We start from the raw sequence: 26634 nt of genomic DNA, 5'->3' as shown, positions 1-26634 counted from the left end.
TTGGCATGAAACACTAGAGGGATTTTCACTTAATCTACACAAGCTTGCTTTTTAATATATTGTAAGTGAATGTATTTTATTGATCATACAGAAAACATACAGGAGCAAACCTTGGCATTGTTCTCAAGTATCCCTTGGCAAATTACGGTCAAACACTGGTTTCACCTGCAAGTCACAGAGTTTAATCAATTTTAAAATATACATAAACAACATTTTCTGATTTTAAATACCCCAAATTCCCTCCCGTTCCCTCCGTTTTCCTCCCTCCCTCTCTCCGTCATCACTCACTTGGCAATCTTTTCCCTCAATCCTAGCAGAGAGGGCACTTACTACCTCCACAAAAATGAAATTACTCTAGTTGTGCAGCATATTGCTTTTTTTTTTTTCTTTTTTTTTTTAAGACATTTGCGAACATAAATACTACAGTTTGTTTTCTGCTCTGATGTTGGACTGTTCAGAAGAAGTTGAAACAGCAATGTCCTTCAAACTGCCCTTCCAAAACAAGAAAATGTCCAATATATTGAGGTCTATTCTCCTCTTTACAACCAAAGCAGATACTGAATGGATGTATTTTCAGTCCTCTTTTCTGCTGGTATCTTTCTTTATAGCTTTCTAGGTCTCTAACATTCTTATCCCCATCCAATGGGCAAGTTACTGGTGGCGTCCATTGTTGAAACTCCAATCTGGGCCTCAGAAGTCTCTTTTTCCATATGATTTGCCTTCATACGTTCCTGTTGGTCTCATTTAATACCTCTTTGTGCATCCAATCAGTCCTCTTTAATTGAGGAAGTCCGTATCTACTGATAGTCACCAACATTTCAGATCGGGTTGGTGGGCATGTTTACGACTGGTCCACAGTGGGCAGGTGTAGGCAGAGTGAAGGGCAAAGCTTAACTGTTTAACGGCACTAGAGGAAAACTCAATTTAGTCACAAGGCATGCATGTTACACACTCAGTTCTAGAGTTTGCCCTTGAGAGGGTGTGATATCAGTGTGTATGTACATACATCTGTCTGTGTTTGCATGTATGAGTGCAAGTGTTTCTGTGTTCAAGTGTACAGGGGTCTCTTGTCTTGCGATCTTTATTAATGCAGTCCTTCTGCCCCACCGTAGCAGGGCATCACGATCTCACACTCTGGGGGAGTATTTGGGGTTTCTTGGCACCTCGGTGAAAGATTTCAGCTCGTAAGGAATCCCAGTGTCCACCTCGATGGACTTGCGGGAGAATAGCAGCCGGATATCATTGTGCAAGTAGATTTTCCCAGATTTGGAACTCTGGAATCTAAGATATGCAAACACAGAAGAGAGGAAAAACAGGTTTATTATGGTTCATTGCTTCTATTTTGAATTTACCATTTATTAGAGGAGAATTACTTTTATGGTTCTCTTTAAATAGAATATATTAAATATAGTTATTTAGTTTTTTAAGTTAGTTGCAAACTAGCCTATAACTATTTACAGTTTGCATCCATATACACAACTGTTTTCAACATAGATAAGAAATGTTTCCCGAGCACCAAATCAGCATATCTGAAAGATTTCTGAGGAATCATGTGACACTGAATACTGGAGTAATGGCTGCTGAAAATTCAGTTTTGCCATCACAGGAATAGAAAACAGTTATTTTAAATAGTAATAATATTTCACAATATTACTGGTCTCTACTGTATTTTTGATCAAATAAATGCATCTATGGTGAACAAATTAGACTTCTTTCTAAAACATTTAAAAAAAATCTTACCAACCCCAAACTTTGAACATTTGCATTTACCTGAGGTGTATCAAGTAGCAGAGAATCTTCTTCCTGTCAGACAAGGAGCCTTCCTGCCCCTCCCCTGGCCCCTCCACCTCATCCACAGGCACCAGGAAGATACGATGGCGCAAGAAGGTCATGTGATTAACGGGCATGTCCCCAAAATTATACGTCACCAAAAACATTTTAACCACAGTCTTATTGGGGTTAAATAAGGTCTGCAAAAAAACAACAAAAAAGGATAGTTCAAACAAAGGATTTAAAAAGAAAAGTACATTTAAAAAAAATAATAATAATAATAATTAAAAGTACAAAATATATATAAATTGCAAAAAAAATAATAACAAATTGAAAGAAATAGAAAGAGTGCCCACCACTTGAATGGTCCCTGCTTTGGGTACGCTGTATCCTTTTTTTCCAAGTGGTTCTAGCAAGATCACCCCCTAAACATGGCAAATAAATATGACATTTAATAGGCATTTTAAATGAGAACGTGCATGCAAATGATGGGAAAAACATGCATAACAGATTTAGAAAAAGAAATCTCTGAATTCTGAAGGCTCATGCACATATTAATACATAGGCATTTTACAAGTGCTGAGAAAGAATCCTCTACTGTAACAAACTGGATGAATTCAACACACAAAGGTAGTAAGTATATACCAGGAAGGGAGAAGGGGCACTGTGCTCTGAGGTGTCATAGTATGTCACTTGCACAGGTAAGGTGGCATGCTGTGGGCAATAGGAGCCGCTAGCCCCGATTTCTGCTGTAAAGCCCTCTATCCGCCCAGATGGAGTAAAGCGGCCCTTCAGAATTGACTCCTTCAGATAAATGCAGACACAAAAAAGAAATGGATTAAAACATTTGTCACTGTTTTTATAGCTGGAATACGCTACACAACTTTTAAAATCTCAACACAAAACTCTAGGCATCATACTTGCCGACTTTGTATATGGTTACGGAGGAAAAACCGGGCATTACACTAAGTGACTGAGGATCACAGACTACGAGACGTTCAAGTCATTCCAAACACAACAAACTCACACAGAAACATGCACCTTGTTACTAGGAGACGCATGACAAATGAAAACAATATATGTTCTAAAATTGGCTCAAAATATCAAACATGTTAAATGTCCTCCGACTGGATGGAATCATAGTCTGAAGTTTATATATATATATGAGTCTGTGCCCATCATATACTGCGCTATTTTCAGTAAAATCCCAAAATCTATATTAATTTAGCATTTTATTTCTACACAGCTTAGACATGTGTACCTCAAAGTTGCCAAGAAGAGGTCTGCTAATGGAGGATAAAGAGGAGACTGAACTACAGGAGCGACTGGTGTCTGTTCTGCGTCCACTGCGCAACTGTCGACTATAAAAAAGTAACACACACATTTTTATATTAACATAATATAATAAAAAACAATTTGTTTTGAGACAAAATAAAAAAGACGACTTACGATTTGAGCCGACTTCCTGCTTTGAGCCTTCTACTTGATCGCGAACAGTCTGCAGCAGTCTGAAAAGGAAATTTGAAAAAATATGTCACAATTAATAGCAAGTTTTACTTCAATAAAAAGACTTACATCAGCAAATAACGGCGAACTAATGTTGAGGTCCATTTTATGGCCATATAAAAACTGCTGATAAACGTTTAAACTATTTTTGAATCTCCTCATGACAATCAGCAAAAGAAAAGCATTTGAGTGATTGGAAAGGTGATTCGAAAATGGAAAACAAGACCCATTATGACATCATAAATCACATTTGAATGCTGAACAATCTAATGTCAATGGGAGATTTTCAAACTTCAATGTTAAATTTCATAAAAAAATAAAAAAAAAGACTGCAAGTACTTACAGATGAAGATGTGGCTGCAATGTCACACATATCACAGTAGTCCATAATACCATTCTGATACTAGTTATTAAATAGTATTATTAAATATCAGCTAGACTTAACTATAGACTGTGTATAAAACCTGTACATTTTCAGATAGTCCGATCCTTTATTTCAGTCTATTCATCTCTTTGTTTCTCTATACTAAAACTCTGTTCGCTTCTTTCTCTTTGTGATTGTTTCTTCGTTGGCCTGTTTCTATGATCATTTCTCTGTCCTTCACTTTCTTTTTAATTTTCCCTTCTTGGGCCTCTCTTCAGTCCTGAGCTCAGCCTTCTAGTACTGACACCGCCATGACGAAAGTGACAGTATATGATCCTCTGTAGTCCATGTAACCCCTCTCACCCTAAATTTACTCGTTCTGGAACTGAATTTGGCCAGAACCTGTATGTGTGTATGTGTTAGGTCAGGTGAGGCAGGTTTCACCTCTTGAACAATGGCTCTGTCAATGGGCTTTGTTCTGGAGTCCCAATGTTTATTGTACTGCAATGGAAAATTAAGCACACATATTCTAAAATCTCTCACTTTCTCATTCCCAATATGTCTTTTATCCATCTGACTATTCACCTTTCGTCATGACTCAGTCAGTAATGGGTAGTAGATTATTCCCGCCCCTTCACACTTACGCATTACCTAGAAAAGGTTTCTCCTTAAACTAATCAGAACCTTCCCATTTCCACTCCTATATTGTAATCATTCATAATGTGGATACATCTGGCATGTTTTTTTACCCTTAAATTAAGGCCTTTTCACATGACTCACATTCAGTGCACCTCTCACAATGTGCCGCTTTTATCTTTACATGAAAAGCAATGCAAACACTGGTCACAAAAGATTTTACCATTTTTTTAGTTCACAGACAATTTCTAATGTGATTTTATGCTCTAAATGTCATGATATGCATTTTGTTTTTCATCTTGCTTTATTAATGATAGTAATGTGCTTTAATCATTGGCTACATATTGAGTTGGCGTTGTCAGAACTTTGAGAGTTGTATTATCAGAGCCCCTCCCCAGGGGGAGTCTTCAAGGTTCGCTTAAAAATGCACTATGTGGCAGGGTCTCAAATGGGAGACTAGAGACTGTTCTATTTGAAGTCAGTGGAGGAGAGGCCTCAGTGTGTTGAATGAACTGTTTGTGTGTGGAAAACAGAGACATAGTAAATCGAGTGCTTTGCCACTAATCTTCAACATGTCTCCCATGACATATATATTTTTTTTTTTTTTTTTTGAATCTATTATATATATATATATTTTTTGAATATATATTACACTGTAAAGTTATGTGGAAAGGCCTTCAGTTTAATTCCTAGTTATTTGCATCTCACCTTGGTGTGCTCTCTTGCTGAGGGTAGTAGATGATTCCAGAAGGGTGCACCCTTGGCATCAGTGCTGCGGCAGGATGCTAATCCGAGCCCCGGTGCCAACAGTGCCAGTCGACTGCGTTTTGATGTAGATGGACCCTCATCCTCTGAGCAGGACTCCCCTGTATCACTGGAGGAAAGAAGTCTTTTCTTCACTGGGCAGGAATTGGATGATCCTGATATCAGGCTATTTGCTTCCACTAGTGTTTTCTCAAGAGTGCTCAGTCCGTTAGAGGAGGAGGAAGTGGATGAGGTCTTTGTCTCCGATGGTGGAGGAGAAGATTCAAAAGTTGTCCCCCATTCGACAGCTTCAGCGGGTGTTGAAAACGGGACAGGTGCCCAACTGCTGTCTGTGGTGCACAACATGCTCTTGACGTCCACAGAGTTATGGCCTTCATTCTGTGGCTCTTCGCTGGAGCCAGCCGAGACGTTTCCTGCTGTGGAGGCCTCGGTCCTGGGAGTAAGGGTAGGAGGACTCCTCTCGCAGAGGCCCCAGGTGGAGTGAGGGCCTTGGGGGTCCACCATCGGAGGAGATTTTGGGGACAGCGGGGCAAACACGTCCGGGACAGGCCTGTCGTGGTTGTGCTGTGCTGGGCGGCGACCAGGAATTGGTGGATGTGAAGGGGAAAGGGGAGGCGACCTAGGGATATCAGAGTCTCTGTTGTAAAAAAGTGGTTCCACCCCAGACCCACACAGCACCTCCCCATCGGACTCATCATCATCATCATCATCCTGTTGGAAAAGACGCTTGTGGGTGACAGGGACCGGCGTCCCCTCCAGGCTACGTTTCATGCCTACTCTGACAGGCCGCAGAGTCTCTTGATTTTCCCCAAAACCACCTCTTTGTGAGAGGATGGACAGCTGGTAGACCTTCTGCAGTCTGATCTCTTCTTCTCCAAAAGGTCTGGGAACTACTCGACGTACTCCAGGTTCAGGGTTCTCACTCTGAGTGCTAGGCAGAGGCAGATCACCATCCTGGGCTGGAAGCTCTACGGCCGGCTCTTTACGAGCCAGTTCCACGTGGATGTGACGCATAGTGACTTTTCTTGTGCTGGGTGATTGTTTTAAGGGAAGTTGTGCAGTGTTAAATAATAAAGACACAAGCTCTAGAGAGTTCTAGAATGTCTGAACAAGTGCAACAAGGCTGTGAAAGTGAAAGCAAGCTTCCCGTCTAGATGGATGGAAGGCTGTAGTTTCCAGGGATCAGTTATGGACTTAGCACAAGCTGATTTCCACAGTGCACACAGTTTCTGAAGTACAACAAACAGGTATACAAGCATAAGCACATTGATATGAAACATTAAGATATATATATATACACACACACACTAAATAAAAACCAGCTCATAGGAGTCATTTGTTTGTGAGGTAGGTATTTTTTTAATCCGTTTCAGAAGAGAGTCAAATTCTAGTGTTTAAATGCTTAGTTTTTACCTAATTTTTAAAATCTGACTGAGCCATCAGCTCACTAATGGATTATTTGGGTGCTATTGTCATTTAGACAGTCAGTCAACTGTCTAATGACACAAAAAATGTTTTTTGTTGTTGTTTTTTCCGATATGGACATCTCTGATAATAAAGATCATGCATAATAAATAACTTATGTCAGTATGCGAGGCAGATGTTGATTCAGTAACCTGTCCAATCGATTCAGTTCAGTGAACGATTTGTCAGACTGATGCAAACCAGACACTTGTGTTTTTGAATCATAAATGAAAAGAACCAGTTAATTAATTCAGGAATCAGATCATACTATTTGCACTGTATGGTTTTGATTCACTAAAAAGAACTGGCTCATATGAGTCATTAGTTTGGGAATCAGACTACACTGGTTTTGTTGTAAGTTTTTGATTCACTAAAACGAAGAACCTGCTTATATGCATCATTTGTTAATCGGACTGCACAGGACATAATTTATGTTTGTTTTTTGCTAGTAGTACGCAAGGACAGTGCAACAAAAAGACATTTCTTGCCATTATTTCCTGGCACACAGGCCTTGTATCTAAATCACATTCAATACAATCTGCAAACTCACATTCACAACTTATTTATTTTGCTGAGTCTGCAGTGAGGGAGTTTCACTGCTATAAATTGGTTGCAGGAAACACTGTCATAGAATATATTTATAAAAATAAGTGTGTGCATGACCATTTTCCTAACCTACGTGCCTGTTGGTGCCTGCAGCCTGGCTTCAGGCCCTTCCACATCCACCCCTGTAGCTTCTGAGTTGTGTTGACCCTTGAATCTTGACCCTGTCCTTAGCCCCTGAGTTCGGCCATCTCCAACACTGCCCCTCTGATGCAAAAACAGCATTCCCAGACACACAGACAGCTAACAGGGGCCTGACAAAAGAGAATTAGGAAGAGAAAATGTCTGAAAGACAATCAAATTTATATAGAGACATTAAAACACTTAATAAATAAAATAAAATCAATAAAAATACAAATTTATACATAAACTAAATTATTTCTGTGCTGCACCAAACAGACAATGTTAAAGCTGCCCTAGAATTAAAAATTAAATTTACCTTGGCATAGTTAAATAACAAGAGTTCAGTACATGGAAATGACATACAGTGAGTCTCACACTGAACACTGTTGTTTCCTCCTTCTTATATAAATCTCATTTGTTTAAAAGACCTCTGAAGAACAGGCAAATCTCAACATAACACCGACCGTTACGTAACAGTCGAGATCATTAATATGTACGCCCCCAATATTTGCATATGCCAGCTCATGTTCAAGGCATTACACAAGGGCAGGACATCTGGATGTGCACAGCTGAATCATCAGACTAGGTAAGGTAAACAAGGACAATAGCAAAAAATGGCAGATGGAGCAATAATAACTGACATGATCCATGATATCATGATATTTTTAGTGATATTTGTAAATTGTCTTTCTAAATGTTTCGTTAGCATGTTGCTAATGTACTGTTAAATGTGGTTAAAGTTACCATCGTTTCTTACTGTATTCACAGAGACAAGACTGTCGTTATTTTCATTTTTTAAACACTTGCAGTCTGTATAATTCATAAACACAACTTCATTCTTTATAAATCTCTCCAACAGTGTGTAATGTTAGCTTTAGCCATGGAGCACTATCAAACTCATTCAGAATCAAATGTAAACATCCAAATAAATAATATACTTACGTGATTGGACATGCTGCATGACAAACACTTTGTAAAAATCCATTTTGAGGGTTATATTAGCTGTGTGAACTTTGTTTATGCTGTTTAAGGCAAGCGCGAGCTCCGGGGTTGGGGAGCACGAGAATTTAAAGGGGCCGCAGCCTGAATCAGCGCATATTTAATGATGCCCCAAAATAGGCAGTTAAAAAAAATAAAATAAATAAAAAAAAAAAATAAAAAAAAATCAATGGGGTATTTTGAGCTGAAACTTCACAGACACATTCAGGGGACACCTTAGACTTGTATTTCATCTTTTAAAAAGACGTTCTACGGCACCTTTAAATAGGTTTTAACACACTCGAAAAATCTCTAACATTAGGACTAGTAAACTTTGACAACAGATCAAGCCTGCTAAACAATTACTTGGTTACCAGTAATCAAAGGCTATGTTCACACTGTCACACCAAGTCAAATTATTTCTGTATCCAATTGGAATCTGCCCACACTGTGTATCACGACTGTTCAGAACCGACTTTCAGCATGTTTCCTACAACAACATCTGACGTTTATGTTTTATGTGGTGTGACAACATCATGTAGACCTAGGCAGAAAAACCTTGCAAAATTTGATCAAGGCAGTCAAACTGAGACGAATTTCCAGAAATATGATTTGAAAAGGATTTCAAACTACATTTGAATGTGGATTGAAATGGATTCATAACAATTTTCTGTTCACACTTGCTAAATATGTTCAGATTCCAATTGGCTATGCACAAAAATCAGATTTGGATTGGCAGTCTGAACAAGGTTATAGTATATGTGTTTAGTTTACTTACCAAGGGCAGAGCGTCAGTGAGGTGGGATGGGCCTTGCAGAACGTGCCAATGAATAGGTAATATCCCTCCTACAGCTCCACCCAGATAAGGCCAGCGGCCAATCACGCCTCCCCTTGGCTCCTGAAAGGAGTGAACTGCTCAGCGGCTGCATCCTGAGCCAGGCATTCCAGAGACACAACCTATCAGAGAACAACAGTTAAATCGACAACAAATCGACTTAATCAAATCAGCAACCATGCCACAGTTCAACCTGCACATGACCCGAATCAGCCATTTTAAACAGATTTAAAAATCAAGTTTTCCGATGAATTGCATGTGTCAAAACATGCGCTGATGAGGTAAGATGTCAAAGCTCAAATTGATCAGTCATCTACTAGCTTTTAATTACAAAAGACATTGATTTACTGGTCAATAAATCAATCGAACAAATCACTTAGAGGGAACAGACACAAAGAGCAATCATATGACTCACTACACTCATTTTATGCCATCCGATTAGGACACATGCTGGAACAGACTGTGTTCTTCATTGCTCTGACTGGCTCTCTGTCTCTAGAGCTCAGGACTGTTTGGGATCAAGACTGGCAGACAAAACACGGAGACGCACAACAGAACCTTTGTACTGTCTTGCATCAGAGAACGAGCAGTCCAGCTCATTAAAAAGACAAAAACAGGAACATACAAGCACTAACACACTAGTAGCCCTAAGTAATGGCTTTTGGAAAAACACAAAATAAGTGAACATTATCTACTGAAGTTTAGCTGAAATATAGTCGGAATGCACACTAGTGCAAAAGGATTTGAGATAGAGTACTAAAGAGCATTAAAGGGATAGTTCACCTAAAAATAAAAATTCTGTCATTTATTCACACTCACGAAATCTGTATGACTTCCATCTGTGGAACACACACACACACAAAAAAAAGAAGATATTTTGATGAATGTGTCACATTTTTCATTTTTGAATGAACTATTCCTTTAAGGTCGAATGTAGGCCATTATTTACACCACTGTCTCATCAACATATCTGTATGGTTAAGCTGTTTTCAAATTAGCTGTCTTAAGGATGCATACATCACATCCAAAGAGGGAAGAGAATGACAAATCTTCTGGATTATGAAAATCATAATCTGCTTGTCAGTTAAAGGCACTTAAAAAAAAAAAATCATGAATGCCACAAGAGCACTCTGGGAGTGAAATGGTATCTAATTATAGACTTCACATAAATGGCAAGGCCAGAAATTTTAAAGTGAGTGGACCTTGGTGAAATAGGGTGGACCTCAATTGTGTACCACTTGGCAGCAAAATATCACTTAAATTGAGCTGAGCATGTGGTTCATCAAGTGTGGATAAATCAGCCGGTAGGTTGCTTTTCTGAAGGATGGGCCCGGGTTGAGAGAAGGTGCTGGTGGACGGGAGATATGACGCTGTGGGCTGCTGGTTATCAGTGTCTGTACGGTCGACATTATTGAGTGTATTTTCAGGCTCTATTCTTGTTTTTTTTTTTTTATATTTAATCAAAGATATCGGTTTCGACATGCTCGCCTCGTGAGTATTGAATATTAGTTTATTTCACTAGCTAACGTAAACTCATCTTTACCTCCCCCAACAATCTGTAATGTATATCAAATACACGTTTTTTTTCACACTAAAATAATTATAAATTTTTCAAACTTGATATTTCGCACAAAAAATTATTTTGTGCCTTATTTGATTGGGTGGACCAGCCGTCAATTTGAGCAGGCCAATGAAGCTCAAGTATGGCAGTCTGATGGTTATAAATGCACAAAATATGAAAAGACTCAAAGAATGTTAAGGATTTGGCCTTTCCAAGAGAAGCATTTGCATTACACTGCTTGAATGAAGTATTCAGTGGCCTCTCAAGGGAGGAGCTTGCACTCGAGAGAAAAAAAAAAAAAAAGCCTGTAAAAATAGGGCACAATTTATTGATTTTACCGATATTATGAATTACACATTGCATTGTATTGGGTTTTAGTATTAACAGATAATGTCCTGGCAGAAAATTACCAGTACCTGACACCAAACTAAGATTTCTTACAGCGTATCTTAGTTTGGTGTCAGTATGTTCCTGACTGTCTTTGAGTTCACTGGCAAAATATAGGCCTCAAAATATAGGCCTTTGTGGCCAATTTAATCAGACCATGAAGAGATAGATAGAGACAAAGACAGAAAGAGAGTGTGTTGTGCCACATTACTGTTTTTGTGATGTCACACAGCATAACTCCACCATCAAGACTTAAATGTACACAAAAGGCATGGGGTTGAGGGTATTTTAGGCATCGCTATGACAAACAGCTAACGGGGCAGACCTCACAGTGACATGAGATCTGAAATAACATTCAAAGGGTCCAGACGTACATAGAGGACACCTAAAAACACCATCTGTAACCCAGAAGCATTCCAGGGTCCGACTAATTTAACTTATTTATTTACACATGGGCCTGGTTTCACAGACAGGTCTTAGATTAAGCCAGGATTAGTTTAATCAGGACATTCAAGTAGCTTTTATAAACATGCCTTGGGGAAAAAAAAACATTACTAGTGTGCACCTTGAGACAAAACAATGGCACTGACATATTTTAAGATATGTCAGTGCAAGTTGCTCTCAGTTAAAACAGCTCAAACATGCATTTTAGTCTGAGACTAGGCTTTAGCCTTGTCTATGAAACCAGAGGATGATGTACGACCCTCAGAGTGTTGCTGTGAATCTTACGGCTCAGCATGAATAGAACACTGAACCCCAGGTCAAATACAGCTGACGAGACACACACCAGCTAACACGCTAGTGTTAAACACAAACTTGTTGCTCAGAGGGTAGGATGAGAGATAACGTAATGTGTGTTTATTCTAAGCAAATGATGCCAGTGATACACTTTCATATACATAATGCACTCTTCAGCTATGCAATAAAATGGTCTATTTTTTTGTTTGGCACATACTAATGCTGTCAGAACTGCCTGATTTCATTATCAGCTTAGTCCTATTCCTGAAGGTGTCTTAATATGGCTGCCTCCCACAAATATATGCTAAATGCTATACCATTAAATTGTTGTCCAGGTTATGTTAACAAATCAAGAACACACTGAGAGTTAAGTTTATCCACACTGCCTGTTAAAGACAAAAAAGAAAGAATGTTCATCCCCCACCCCCCATAGAATTTAATACGGAGCAGAAGAAAATAGATAGGGAAACCAAACAACCAAGACTAGCTTGGGCAGCTGTCAGCTTTATGGTGTTTTTCTGGTTACTAGGTATCATTTAGGAAAAAGAAATCAGACAAGAATTAGTCAAGTCAGTTTCATTTGTATAATGCCTTTCATAATACAGCTTCAAAGCAGCTTTACAGAAAATAGTGTCTTAATGCTCTCAGTGAGAAACTGAGCAATGGAAAACCCCCTTAATGTGATTAGAAGAAAATTAAGGGGATATTAAGAATACATTTATTTTATATAATCACAATGCAATGGAAGACATCTGTGTTCTTCTTTAGTTACTGGAATTCTTGAATGCGTAGCTGCGCATCTGTTTATGACGATTATGAAGTGGTAGCTGATGGCTTTTGAATGAAGAAAAAATATTTCCTTCTTCACATTCCAGTTTCTCGGTTTCAGGAACAAGGCAACTACATAGATAAAAGATGGAAGGACTTAAAGGGGTAACCATATGGCCAAACAATCAAAAATTACATTGGCGCTTCAGTTTCAAATGTGGTTTCCATGGTTGACCCCCTGAGTTCAAACAACATTCTGGGAATACTAGTTAAACCCAAGCTTTATTACACAAGTCATTCTCCCTATAGAGCCACCATGAAGCTTGTTTATCATAGCTATAAGCCTGATATAGCTAGTTTTGCTTTATATTTTTGGATTATCTGGATGCCAAAATCTCATATAGTTTCTACCTGCCAAGAGAGTTTTAATCAACTACCTTTTTTTGGATTTTATGGCAAAATGGAAGTATTTTCAAACAAACAATTTTTGATTCAGTCACGCTTAAGTACTGCTGAAAGAGTTGCTTCCCACACTGAAGTGTCACGACATAATTAAGGCATGCACCTACACATATACCCAACAGGTGTTGTTCCTCAAACAGTAAGGACAATGAATTCATTCTCACCATGCATGTGAGAGAGTGAGTCAACGAGAAAGAACATCTCATGGGTGTGAGTGTAGACCTCTACCCTTAAGCTACAGTGATGATGTGTGCAGCCTTGAGGTTTCTGCAAAACACCTGGCTTTTACAACAGAGGAAGTCATGAAATGTCATTACAAACTACAGCAGGAACAAAGACTCACAAGCACAGCTCTGACTAAGCGTATCTCTCCGCAACTAAAAGCCAGTCAGTTTGGCAATGGCTGAAATATTATCTTCAGACACGGCATGGGTCATGATGTCATTGATTCATTTGTGCATTGACAGATATGACAAGACAGGGAAAAAAAAGAAAGAAAAAAAAAAAGCATGAGACAGACTTTTTTTTTTTTTTTTAAGTTCTCTATGAAACTACTTCCTTTTCCACTTCCAACCACCCATGTTCTTAAATGGGTGGTTGACAAATGACATATACAGAAAATTAAAGATTTTAGGGTAAAATCCATTCATTTTATAAGCATATTTTTTGTAGGTACTTAAATTAGTCAACATTTCTTTAAAGTTATCACTTATTTTCTTATTACTTTCAATTAATATAAAGACATAAAACTGAATTTATGAGTTAAAAATAATACAAATGCTGTTTAAAATAGTTTTAGATGAAGTATAACATGTCACACTGCAAGACACTGATACAAGTGCAAAAATGGCCCATAGACAAACTTAATAAAAATTGTTTCATGATGGGAAGCATACAATATATGTGCTTGTTTTTTCACCATTTTAAAGTTTTTAGCTAATTTGCAGTTAATTTGAACAGTACTTTGGTGTGAAAAAAAAATATTTTTTTAGAGTATACATTCTGATAGTAGCCTCTCAATTAATACAATGGCATACAAACTGAATTTATAAGCTAAAAATATACGTGGAAACATTTTGTTTAAAATGGTTTTAGATAAAGTATATCATGTCACACAGCAGGACACTGATGTCACTGCTAAAAAATGTCAAAGACTTATAACCCATCTCAATACAAATTTTAGGCTATAAATATAATTGAGGTGCTTTTAGTGGGTTTTCACTATTTTTACAGATTGTAGCTAGTTTATTTAAATACCCTGTGATGTGACAACTTTTAAAAGTACAAATATTCAATATGTAGCCTCTCAGTTAATACTAGGTCATAAAAACGACATGTACAATACTTAAACAAGATGTTTACAATAGTTTTATATGAGTTATATGAGCCATGCCAAACTGCTGTCACTGCTTGACATTTCATGTCAGCCACCCATAAACACACTACAAAATTCATGTTAACCTCCTGACTCACCTCTCTAGGAACTCCTGCCCTTCCCTCCTCGTCCGTTTCTCCGTCCTCTCTGTCGGTGCTCTAAAGTTGTGGTCGTTCTTGCTTCCAGACTGTGAGGAGTTGAAAGGTTACTTGCAAGGAATGAGGGAGTGCAGGCCTTTCTTTCTGTTCCTCCCCTGAGAGGAGTGAGAATGAGAGAGAAACATACAAGACTTAAGTCCAATCAAGGTTTCTTGTTCAAGGCACATCTCGCTGTTTATGCTCTCTCTGCACTGCTATTCTGGTATGCCCAACTGTGAATCTCTCTTTCCACCCTCCCGAACTCCCCCTCTCTCTTTCAATAACTCACACACAAAACCTCTCTCAGGCTCCCTTTGGCACATGCATATAAACTCTGTAACCCCCCCACTTTTCACTTCTAACACCCCCCACCACCATCTCACACACATCTTTTCCCCCTCAAATAACTTCAACACAATGAAAGCAGCTTTGGTATACCGCCTTTAGTCCCCCTCCCTTCTCGTGCTCTCTCTTTCTTGCTAAATTTCTCACCACTTGTTTCTCTCTCTCCTCTGCTTTGCCTTTCAGCCTACTTCCTCTCAGCTGGTTACTGAAGGCGTGCTCGCTTGCTCAGTCAGCAGCACACAACTCATGTAAGAGTGGGGCCGGCTGTGCTGTCGTCCGATTGGTCAGGGGGAGGGGGATCAGATGCCGTAGCGACTGTCCTGATAGGTGTAAAGGTAAAGGGAAACCTCAAAAGTCCCGCCCACCTGTTCTGCCTGTTTTGCAGAGGCAATGTATTCCCTCATAGAGCTTCAGTGAGTTATTGTGTGCATTAGTGCCAGCTTGTGTATGTGTGCGCTTGTCTAATAGAGGCATTCCAGAGCAACCGAAACGTGTTACTTTGGAGGCAAATATGCCAATGAACAGATCCACATTACTTTTAGTGATAACATTAAAAGTTTGGGCTCAGATTTGACTTTTATTCAGCAAGAACACAAACTGTTAGTGACAAAGACATCTATAAGGTTACAAAAGATTTCTATTTCAAATAACTTTATACTCAAAGAATCCTGAAAAAAAAAAAAAAAAAAAAAGTATGATTGCTTCCACAAAAATATTAAGCAGCACAACTGTTTTCAGCATTGATAATAATGTTCTTGAGCAGCAAATCGGCATATTAGAATGATTTCTGAAGGATCATGTGACACTGAAGACTGGAGTAATGGCTGCTGAAAATTCAGCTTTGCCATAACAGGAATACATTTCATTTTAAAAAATACATTAAAATGGAAAACTTGTAATAACATTTCACAATATTACGGTTTTAAACTGAAATTTTCTCAAATAAATGCAGCCAGTAGTGTACACAAAGCAGAGTTCAGCATTCATACAAATGCATATGAGCATGCTAATATTTCTTTACTCAAATTTTTTTTTAAAAAGGAAAAGACCAAAAAAAAAAAAAAAAAAAAAAGAGCAAAAGGGGGAAGTGCACAGCTGAGCGGATACGTCTCTGCATGAAAGTGTGTTATCTGTCCTTGCACAGAAACAGAGATTCTGATGGGTGTGAAGGGAAGGGTGTGTTTGTACGCTTGTGTAAATGTGTCTGCAGGCAACATGCCACACACTTCAAATGCATGCGCATCTTCCAAATAAGGAGAGGTAATTCTGCATGCACTTAAACGAAAGCATTAGCACATGCAGACACAGATTAATTTCATCTCTTTAGATGCAGTGAGTGAGGTAGAGGGGGAGGTGGTGGTGCGGAGAGCTTATGCTCATTTGAGGGTTTCCTTACGTATGTGGGTGTAAAAGGGGAAATATGTTCGGAGGTGTTACATCAGGCACATGGCGGATTTCTAATGTCTTGCACTGGTTTTGTTATTTAGTGAGTTTAAATTGAAAACATGCCTTCAGAGACACACATACGCTTCTCCTTTAAGAGCTCATGATCCGTACCTATATAAGGAATGCTTGGGGGCGTGGCTTGAGATATGAGCCAGCCCTCAGCTGGCCTCTGAGAGTTCAGATATACAGAGTGAAGCAAAACAGTAAACACAAATACAAAAGCGCACAAAAGATACACAAACATACGTATATTTAGACTCACTGGAGCTTTAGAATAGATTTGGTGTATGATGCTGACAAAACACTGAAGGAGATGCTTTCTGTTACAACTCAAAAACAAGATTTATTCTCTTTTAAACTCTTTCCCAGCAGCTATTCTGAATCTGAGCTGTAGCTGGGATCAAATGGTCTATGGGGCTGTTAAAGCTCACAGCTACATTCTAGCCCTTCCCTTCCTCCGTGTTTGAGAGTGTGTGTCTATATCCCTTTTCAGTCAAATACAAGCTGTCAAATTTGATGGAAACAACTTTTTTTTTTCTATAGAAAGTCTGGTGCTTGCCTTTTTAAATGGACAGTAAAGACATTTATAATGTTTAAAAAAGATTTCTATTTCAAATAAATTGTCACAAAGGAAGATATTTGAAAGAATGTCAGTAACCAAACAGATCTTTCCCCCCATTTACTACAATAGTAGGAATAAATACTTATGGTAGCCAATGGGGGGTGAGATCTGTTTGGTTACTGACATTCTTCCAAATAGCTTTCTTTGTGTTCAGCAGAACAAAGAAAATCATACAGGTTTGGAACTACTTGAGGGTGAGTAAATGATGACAGAATTTTCATTTTTGGGTGAACTATCGCTTTAAAGAATCCTATTAAAAAAGTATCAGTATTTCCACAAAAATATTAAATCAGCACAACTGTTTTTGACAATAATAATAAGTTTTCCTTCAGTACCATATCAGAATGATTTCTGAAGGATCATGTGATGAAGACTGGAGTAATGATGCTGAAAATTTAGCTTTGCCATCATAGGAATAAATTGCATATATTAAAATAGGGAACAGTTATTTTAAATTGTACCAATATTTCAATATATTACCATTGACTATACTTTTGATCAAACAAATGCAGCCTTGGTGAGAATAAAAGACTTATTTCAAAAACAATAATAATAAAAAAAAATCTTACTGACCTCAAACTTTTAAACAGTAGTGTATGAACATTACATATGGACAATAATAAGGAAAGCATCATTGTATTGATCAAATATGGTTATTTTTATATATTATGTTTTATCATATAATTTTTTTAACATTTTTAATTATTTTTGTTTCCCACGGGATATTAAAGGATTAGTTCACTTTCAAATAAAATTTTCCTGATAATTTACTCACTCCCATGTCCTCCAAGATGTTCATGTCTTTCTTTCGTCAGTCAAAAAGAAATTAAGGTTTTTGATGAAAAACATTCCAGGATTGTAAAACATTACAACTTACATTATTCAACTTATGGAACGAACGTGGCGCTAGTTTAGTTTTTTTTTTTACGCAAGTAGAATAGGGAAGTCGTAGGCCATACAGCATAAGCTTTTTGAAGAATGCAGAAAGCTGAAGCACGAGCACGGCGATCATCTGTTTATATAAAGCATATACAGTTGTATTTTTTTTTCCAAAATGACTGATCGTTTCGCTAGATAAGACCCTTATTCCTTGTCTGGTATCTGGTAAGCTGCACTGAAACTGTAATTTTGACCTTCAATCATTTGGGCTCCATTGAAGTCCACTATAAGGAGAATAATCCTGGAATGTTTTCATCAAAAACCTTAATTTCTTTTCGAATGAAGAGAGAAGGACATGAACATCTTAGATGACATTGGGGTGAGTAAATTATCAGGAAAATTTAATTTCAAAGTGGACTAATCCTTTAATATAATGTGATATAATTATACAGTAGGCATATGTCATGTTATTGATTTACACAGTGGTTGCAAATATAAGTTTTAAACAAAAAATCTACATGCAAGGCAAATAACAGCTCTTTTAACCAGAACTGAAGTCCCACCAGACTGACGCTATTATAGTCAGCTGCTCAACTTCCTGTTTTCCACTTCAATGAGCCAAGTGAGAACACACAAAAGGTGCAATCCTATGCCCTCTGCAATGATAATGTAAATACACAGGATGTGATTTCTGCTAGTCACACCTTCATTACGCTTACTTTTGTACATTATTCACTTTTGATGTTGCAAAGATCAAGAGAAAGACTCTAGAATGTGCTCTAGAAAAGAAGAAAAAGGTTCCTTTACAGCTATTTAGGGCAATGGTACACCAATCTTGCATTCGCACGATCTTTAAATGATGTGTGTGTGTCAGATACACATCTTTATAACAAACCATATGCCAGAGTATGCGCGCTATAAATAGATCAATAAAATTATACTACCTAACAAAAGGCACTGAAACACAATGAGGCCTTTAATGAGGAATCAGCTGTGGAAGTCTGTATATGTCACTACAATAACAAAAACATAGCTGATGCTAGATATTAAGGCTAGTCCCACTGTAGAGATTAGCAGCTGACACTGATGAACGAGGACGGTAACTAACATGCCCTTGGTAATACGCTCTCCAAGGTGGGGGTTGTGGGTGACAAATTTACTTCTCTGAAACAGAGTAAGGGCGTAATTAGAGAAAGGGAATAGATGGCGGAAGGTGATTTGAGGGCAAAGGTGAAAAGAAAGATAACTGCAGAGAAATAGGGAGCTAGAATATGAAGGCAGAAAGATGATGAAAAGAGATGTGTTATTCTAGTACAAAGAGTACACACACACACACACACACACACACACACACACACAATCCTTCTAACCTGCAATTAGCCTAGCGAATGCAAAGTGCTATATACAGGACATGTATCTTAGGCATTGCTAAAAATAGCTTGTTCTGTGGCAATACAGCAGAACTTCACCATTTTGTAAAACAGTGAACTACTGCTAATTCTTAAAATTAAGAGGCTGGTCATGTTTAAATAAAAGATACAGCTTAGCAGGTTAGGACCTTTTTTTCCAAGCTGCTTGCTTGTATCAGAGCTGTGAACATGTTCACACACATACCTGTGATAGTGATCTGGGAAAAGTTTCTATTATTGAAATCCTTATCTAAGTCAACAGTAGAGGTGACCAGAAGAGTTAGTTTGGCTATCATGACTAACCATTCATGGCATCTCTACAGCTATTTAAAGAAGTCAAGGTACATGACGTTTCTCTAAAGGTGAGAGAAAAATCACATGTGCGTACAAAGATATAAACACAAATGCACTGGAATAAAGAAGTACTGACCAAGATTATCTGAACTGTAATTGTTTAACAACGCACCACCACAATGCTAGGGTGTTCTGAGTGGTTGCTAGAGGGTTGCTAAGGTGTTCCAAGGGGTTTAACGTATTGCTAGGCTGTTATTTTGGTATTATTTATATACTACTATAGTATTTTGAATTAGATTTTATTTTTATATTTTCAGTTTTCATTTTAATTTGTTTAAGATTTAGTAGTTTTATGTGCTTTTCTCATTTTCATTATTAATTTTTAAAAGTAACTTTTAATTATATAGCTTTAGTTACTTTTTATTTCTGTTTTCGTATTCTGTTTTAACTGCAACGTATTTATTTCAGTCAGTTGCAAAGGCAACATTTATAATTTTCTTTCAAATATTTGTAAGTTTAACTTTTATCTAATATTATATTTTAGCTTTATTTCAATTAACAATTTTTAATAGTTTTAATTAACAATAAGAACATTGTTACTATGTGGTTGCTAGGTGGTTTATTACTGCCTCAAGTTAAAAGAGCCCACTTTCAAATCAGTTCCCTAAATATGGCCAAGGTTTCTTTTTCAGTGTAAATATAAGGGATTGTTTCACCCCTTTTATCGAGCACCGGGCAAAATTATAAATCATGCACAAAACTCTGATAACTATGGGCCGTTTAAACTAAAAATGGATAACTTTTCATGCGTTTTGGGTGTTCATTTATAGCCTGGTAATACCAGACTCTGCTACTTCACTTTGCTTCGTAGACAGAGTCTGGAATGGCATAGTAGAGAAGTGTTTTCTCTCTCGCTAGGGGACGCTTGTCTGAAGTTTAAAATCATTGGTTACCCGTAAGCCAATCAGATACGTTTAGTTATGACGTATGTTATCCGCCTGTACAGCCGCATCGAAGCACAGACATCATGCATCGAACTCAAATCTATGATTGAACTTCCACTGTAAACCTGTTGTAAACACATGATGATGTGAGCGAAATACCGGAGTGAACATGGCTGTAAACGACTTTTGCAGATTATGCGAAGTTAATGCATCCCGAAGTTTGCATCCCGTGTCTCGTTTCCCATTTCCGCGGTCGTTTCGGTTTTCGATTTCTCTAACCTACAATGTAAAACTCGGTGCTTAGCATCTACGTCACGGCTCTCAGCCCGCCCTCTGTTCGTTGATTGGCCCGGCTGTTTCCAGACCGGTGGCAAACACAAAGCTCTGACGCTGTATCAGACTGAGTACAGAAGCGAAATGAAATTGAGCGGAAGTAGGAAGTCTGACGTAGTCAGGCTAGTTCATTTACACGACAATGTGTAAATGAACGCGAGCCTTAAAGGTCCCGTTCTTCGTGGTCCCATGTTTGAAACTTTAGTTAGTGTGTAATGTTGTTGTTAGAGTATAAATAAAATCTGTAAAATTTTAAAGCTCAAAGTTCAATGCCAAGCGAGATATTTTATTTAACAGAAGTCGCCTACATCGAACGGCCAGTTTGGACTACATCCCTCTACTTCCTTCTTTAATGACGTCACTAAAACAGTTTTTTGACTAACCTCCGCCCACAGGAATACACAAGAGTTGCGTTTGTAGAGTGTGTTTGTCGCCATGTCGTCGAAACGCTGTTATTTTCATCCCGCAGTCCAATCACCGGGTCTGATTCCGGCTCAAATTGATAGGGTAAAATTAAAGACATGTTTACAATAACACTGAGCGCGTGCATCTCCACGTTATGGTAAGAGGCGTGACCTTTCCGGGCACGGTGCGCTCAGAGCTGTCGAATCACAACACAGGAACCGCTGGCACAATCAGAACTCGTTACGTATTTCTGAAGGAGGGACTTCATAGAACAAGGAAGTCATCAGCCCGTTTTTATGACAGTGGAAACAGCGGTATACAGATAAGTAAATTATGTGAAAAATACTGGGTTTTTTTACACGCGAAACATGAACATGTTATATTGCACACTATAAACACAATCAAAGCTTCAAAAAACCACAAAAAACGGGACCTTTTAAACGCAAACTTCTGAAAACGGATATCAAAGTAAACGATACCATCATCGTCTCCAGGTAAACAACAAAAATGCAAATTTGTGAAAACGATGACATCATGTGCATGCATATAATGTGTTTTTTTTGCAAAAACTTTACAAAACTGTGACATCGCCAACTACTGGCCTGGCATGCATATTACACGTTTTTAATAATTTTTGCTGATCCGTGTGAACTTTTGACACCATCGTCTGTATGCGGAAAAAACACGAAACTTTTTTAGTTCACTGTTTATTATCAATAATAACAGTGATGCTTGCCTTTACCAATTATCTTTAGAACACCTCAAACTGGAACAAGGATCCAATTCTAAAAGCACCACCCTCTTTCACATCAAGATGTGAGAAAGAGAATCCACCGCATTTAGGGGACATGTTGAATTGAAACCCCTCATTCAACATTTACACGTATCGGTTGCAGAAAGGGTGTCACTTCAGGCCTTAATGCCGCATGCTAAGCCAGCTCACACTGAATAACCATCTCCAACATGCATTTGCTTCCCGTACCAGCTTGACGTGCTTATCTTCCGATTTGCTGCAGCTATTCCTACCATTCCCTCACTAACCCAGTGATGTAATACATACTTCTGCTGACGGGCACACAGAAAGAGGTCACACAGCAAGGGCATTAAGGAGCTCTTAATATTCAGACTTCAAGCTGGTGATAAAGGGCACATTCCACCTGCAGCTCTACTGGGATATATGAGCCCTTTACAAAAAGAAAGAGCCCACTTTGGGTCACGGCTGATCCTCTGTTCATCTTTTTTATGGACAATAGAAATCACTCTGCAGCTTTCCATTGTGCCTTTCTATTGACGTCCTGTCTGGCATCAGTAATGAGCAGGACGGATGCCTCTTACATATTCTGCAACCTGTGTGCGCACAGCCCAAACTCTGACGCTGAATCCCGTATTTCTCTAATTAATCTAATAATTAGGCCACAAGGACAACGTGATATCTTCGCAGTGTTTAGTCAACAGCAGTCGACTGTGAAGCAGACAGGCAACTCTTTTAAGATAAACTGTGCCACTAAGGCATGATTCATATGGGCCCATGGCTAAGGGTGTAACATTACAGAAACATGCACACTTCAAGCACAAAGAATGTAATAAATCAAAAAGGAACAAAAGAAAATACAAATTAAAGGATAAAGAAGGGGAGGCACTGAGATGAGAAATGCATGTGCCTTTTGCACTGATGAAAGTTGCCTTCAGTGGATGAAATAGCATGAATCAGACAAAGCAGAAACGCCCCCCTGCGCATGAACATACAGCAGCTCCTGTATGCATTGTGTGTGCAGACTGTGATTAATCAGCCATTATCAAACACACGTGAGATCATTTCACATCCAATAGGTGGAAAAGACCCAGGGAATCTTTATATCAGACTGGGGATCATTTCAGCGTTTAATCTAATAAGGTATATATGCACATGATTGATTAGTGAGACTGCTGAGGTAACTTACACATTGAGAATTCACCCTTCGTCATTACAATCTCAGATCCTTCGCATATGGTGAAATGAGAGTGATCTATATATAAATGGTGAAATGAGAGTGATCTAAAGGAGGATGGCAGCACAAAGAGAACTCACCCACAGCAAACATATAACGATGACAACGACAAGGACTGCAGCAGTCAGCAAACTAACATTCCCATCATATCTGGAGAAAGAGTTTGATGCTATTTTAGACAGCAGACAGGATCTCAAGATCTTCAGTGTAATCGACGTCAAACTATCTGCGTTGAAATCCCACAGTGTAACGAAGATATAAATCTGTCCGAAGAGGATACAAGATCCTGGTTTCCAAATGTCGACAAAGCTATTTTGATTGCCTTTCTTCTCCTTTCCACGTCCTATGCCAGCGGGCCTTTGCTATTTTCTGCTTGGCTCTTGGTCCAAAGCCCTCGCCCATGAAATAATTCTGTCCCTTTAAAAACAATACTTCCGGGAGTTGCTAAAAAATAACTAGGAGGAGGGGCGTTCGAACAGCTGAAGGGCTGTCATTTAAGCGATTGGTCGCTTTCTCGTCCACGAACCAATAACAATTGCGCACTAATGCGATATTTAAATATATTTGAATAAAAGTAATATATTTCGACGAAAAAGATTCTCATTGGTTCCGTGTCAGGCAACGTCTTATCAAGCCACGCCCCCGTACACGTGCTATTTGTTCCTTTTACTCGCTTTGGTGGAGAAAGGTATAGATAACGACAGGGCAAAAATATCGTTTATGTAACGATGAACTATCAATATATTTTGATACGTTGATAAATTAATATTTTGCAGACTAATTTAAACAAACAAACACAAAAATGCCGTTAGGTACAGACCTCAAATAATTAGAAATACTAGTGTTCAAATTAGGCGTAAAGAGGAACGTTTTTGTCTTATGGAATGATTTTTAATAATAATAATAATAATAATAATAATAATAATAATAATGATGATGATAATGATGAAGATCAAACTAACGAAACCTTTTCCTAAATAACCCTACAAAATCATATTTTCAGTTCATTTGATTTTCTGTCGAAAGTCGACTTAAATTCTTAAGCTAAAATCCACCAGAACTGGAGAAAGAATTTGAATAAATCAAAAAACAATTACACTTAACAACAACAATGGGTTTAATGTAAACCATACTCTATTATGAAAACTAGACAACGTTTAATCCTGAATTGGCTTTTTAATAGATTCTGTACATGAATTTGCATCTTCATATGCCTTTGATTATGTTGCTCATGTAAAGCTTGTTTTTAAATCCAGAGTGTTTGGGATTATGGTTACTTGGAAACAAAATATGATGTAAATTAATTTAGATTTTATTATGAAGCAGCATGTGATCATCACTAGATGGCGCAATTGCACCACAAAAGCATACATGAACCCAAGTCGTTAGAGTCCAAAAGGCTGCACAGCAGACTTTATTACACTAAAGATGCGACTAAATCAGTAGAAATCAAACATTACTGACCTTTTTTGTTGTTGTAATATTTTTTTCTTTCTTTTTAAGAATATTTTTTAAGAAGCTGCACATTGCCCTTGTCTCGACTACAGCTGCAAAACTTTACACTTAAAGGATTAGTCCACTTTCAAATAAAAATTTCCTGATAATTTACTCACCCCCATGTCATCCAAGATGTTCATGTCCTTCTTTCTTCAGTCGAAAAGAAATTAAGGTTTTTGATGAAAACATTCCAGGATTATTCTCCTTATGGTGGACTTCAATGGCCTCCAAATGGTTGAAGGTCAAAATTACAGTTTCAGTGCAGCTTCAAAGGGCTTTAAACCAGTGGTTCTCAACTCCAGTCCTCGGGACCCACTGCTCTGCAGGCTTTGTATGTCTCTCTTATCTGACACACTCAGTTCAGTTCATGGAGCTCTCTCCTTGAGAGGTGATGATCTGAGTCAGGGGCATTAAATAAGGGAGACTTACAAAATGTGCAGAGCAGTGGGTCCTGAGGACTGGAGTTGAGAACCACTGCTTTAAACGATACCAGATGAGAAATAAGGGTCTTATCTAGCAAACGATCGGTCATTTAAAAAAAAAATACAACTGTATATGCTTTATAAACACAAATGATCACCGTGCAAGTGCTTCCGCCTTCAGTATTCTTCAAAAAGCTTATGCTGTATGTCCTACGCCTTCCCTATTCTACTTACGGAACGAACGCGGCGGCAGTTTTCTTTTTCGTAAGTTGAATAGGGAAGGCGTAGGACATACAGCGTAAGCTTTTTGAAGAATACTGAAGGCGGAAGCACGTGCACGGCGATCATTTGTTTTTATAAAGCATATAAAGTTGTATTTTTGTAGAAAATGAACGATGGTTTCTCTAGATAAGACCCTTATTCCTCGTCTGGTATCGTTTAAAGCCCTTTGAAGCTGCACTTAAACTGTAATTTTGACCCTCAACCATCTGGAGGCCATTGAAGTCCACTATAAGGAGAATAATCCTGGAATGTTTTCATCAAAAACCTTAATTTCTTTTCGAATGAAGAAAGAAAGACATGAACATCTTGGATGACATTGGGGTGAGTAAATTATCAGGAAATTTTTATTTGAAAGTGGACTAATCCTTTAATTAAATGTAATCCAGATGCAGTTAATTGTTAAAACACAAATGTGGTATTTGTTTGTTTTATACTATTATAATGATACAGATGTTGTCAAATATGGGGGTTAAAGAGGGCTTTACACACCTGTACGCGTACAAAACGTTATTTGACGATTATTCTTTTAGACCCGCCCACATTCTCGGTTCAGTGAAGATGATTGGCTTGCACTCATGTCACTAACGCCATGGGTACGCCGAACAGTTCTCCAGGCGCGTTGCAAACACAAACGGTACTTCACTCTTATTTTTATGATGAATTTAAACAACTACCATTGTTCCTCACAACTTCAAATATCATTTCGAAAGGGGAGGAAATAAAGTGGCAAATGCCACAGGAGGTGATTAAGTCATAACTGTGCTGCTGTGTTAGAATAAAATCTCAGCAATGTCGCTTCTGTGCGTGCGAGGTAAGTGTTTGGGAGCTTTTAATATTTTTCACTTTTCTTTTCTATTTTTCATTGTCTCCCTTTTACTGTTTTAATGTGCTTCTTTAAAAAATAGCGTGATAAATGTATTTGAAACCGGCTAAAGCAACAGGTAACACTAACAGGTTATGATATAAGTTATAAATCAAGAACAGGTATAACTTTCGACGAACAAATAAGTGTAACACGGACTCGTATGTGTGTTATTGTGGATCGGAGGCGACTCATCTTGTCTGTTAATGCGCTTAACGGGTCTTCCCGCTGCTGAATTGTTGTGGCACCGCATATGCTGTGATCACCTGTCTGGCTGTCCTACTGTACGCTTTGATTGTTTATGACACCAAGCACACATTTTCCCCTGTATTACTGCGTTTCATCCACATGACAGAATGGTGGGTGTGTGTTTTTGTGACTGTATTTGCGCCGCAAAACTGCGACTGTGATATTTGTGCACCTGTTGTTGGCTG

General features: G+C 38.2%; 2 protein-coding genes across 5 annotated transcripts in view; one reads left to right on the top strand and one right to left on the bottom strand.

Moving 5' to 3' along the window:
- Positions 1-44: 44 nt before the first annotated feature.
- Positions 45-23615, bottom strand: LOC125267218 (protein FAM214B). 4 transcript variants are annotated; one of them, XM_048188654.1, is made up of 11 exons: positions 23218-23615; positions 14434-14588; positions 8988-9166; positions 7181-7362; positions 4985-6270; positions 3220-3278; positions 3032-3131; positions 2416-2574; positions 2127-2195; positions 1771-1970; positions 45-1281 (listed from the first exon to the last, which is right to left on the bottom strand). In XM_048188654.1, the coding sequence occupies exons 5-11, from the start codon at positions 6053-6055 to the stop codon at positions 1128-1130; spliced, it is 1812 nt and encodes a 603-aa protein (XP_048044611.1). In that variant the 5' UTR covers positions 6056-6270; positions 7181-7362; positions 8988-9166; positions 14434-14588; positions 23218-23615; the 3' UTR covers positions 45-1127. The 4 variants fall into 4 exon arrangements, with proteins under 4 accessions (XP_048044611.1, XP_048044614.1, XP_048044613.1 ...); XM_048188657.1 differs by having other exon boundaries at positions 7185-7362; XM_048188656.1 differs by lacking the exon at positions 23218-23615 and adding an exon at positions 14911-15137.
- A 2120-nt stretch (positions 23616-25735) lies between these two features.
- LOC125266170 overlaps positions 25736-26634 on the top strand; it is a 124559-nt gene continuing 123660 nt past the window's right edge. Inside the window, exon 1 of the mRNA XM_048186624.1 lies at positions 25736-26149. Within this exon, the coding sequence (XP_048042581.1) occupies positions 26128-26149 (22 nt within the window). The 5' untranslated portion in view covers positions 25736-26127. The remainder of the gene's footprint in view (positions 26150-26634) is intronic.

The sequence above is a fragment of the Megalobrama amblycephala genome, linkage group LG4 (assembly GCF_018812025.1).
Source record: "Megalobrama amblycephala isolate DHTTF-2021 linkage group LG4, ASM1881202v1, whole genome shotgun sequence".
NCBI classification, from domain to species: domain Eukaryota; kingdom Metazoa; phylum Chordata; class Actinopteri; order Cypriniformes; family Xenocyprididae; genus Megalobrama; species Megalobrama amblycephala.
The sequence above is the reverse complement of the archived record's forward strand: the minus strand, read 5'-3'. Positions and strand labels throughout refer to the sequence as shown.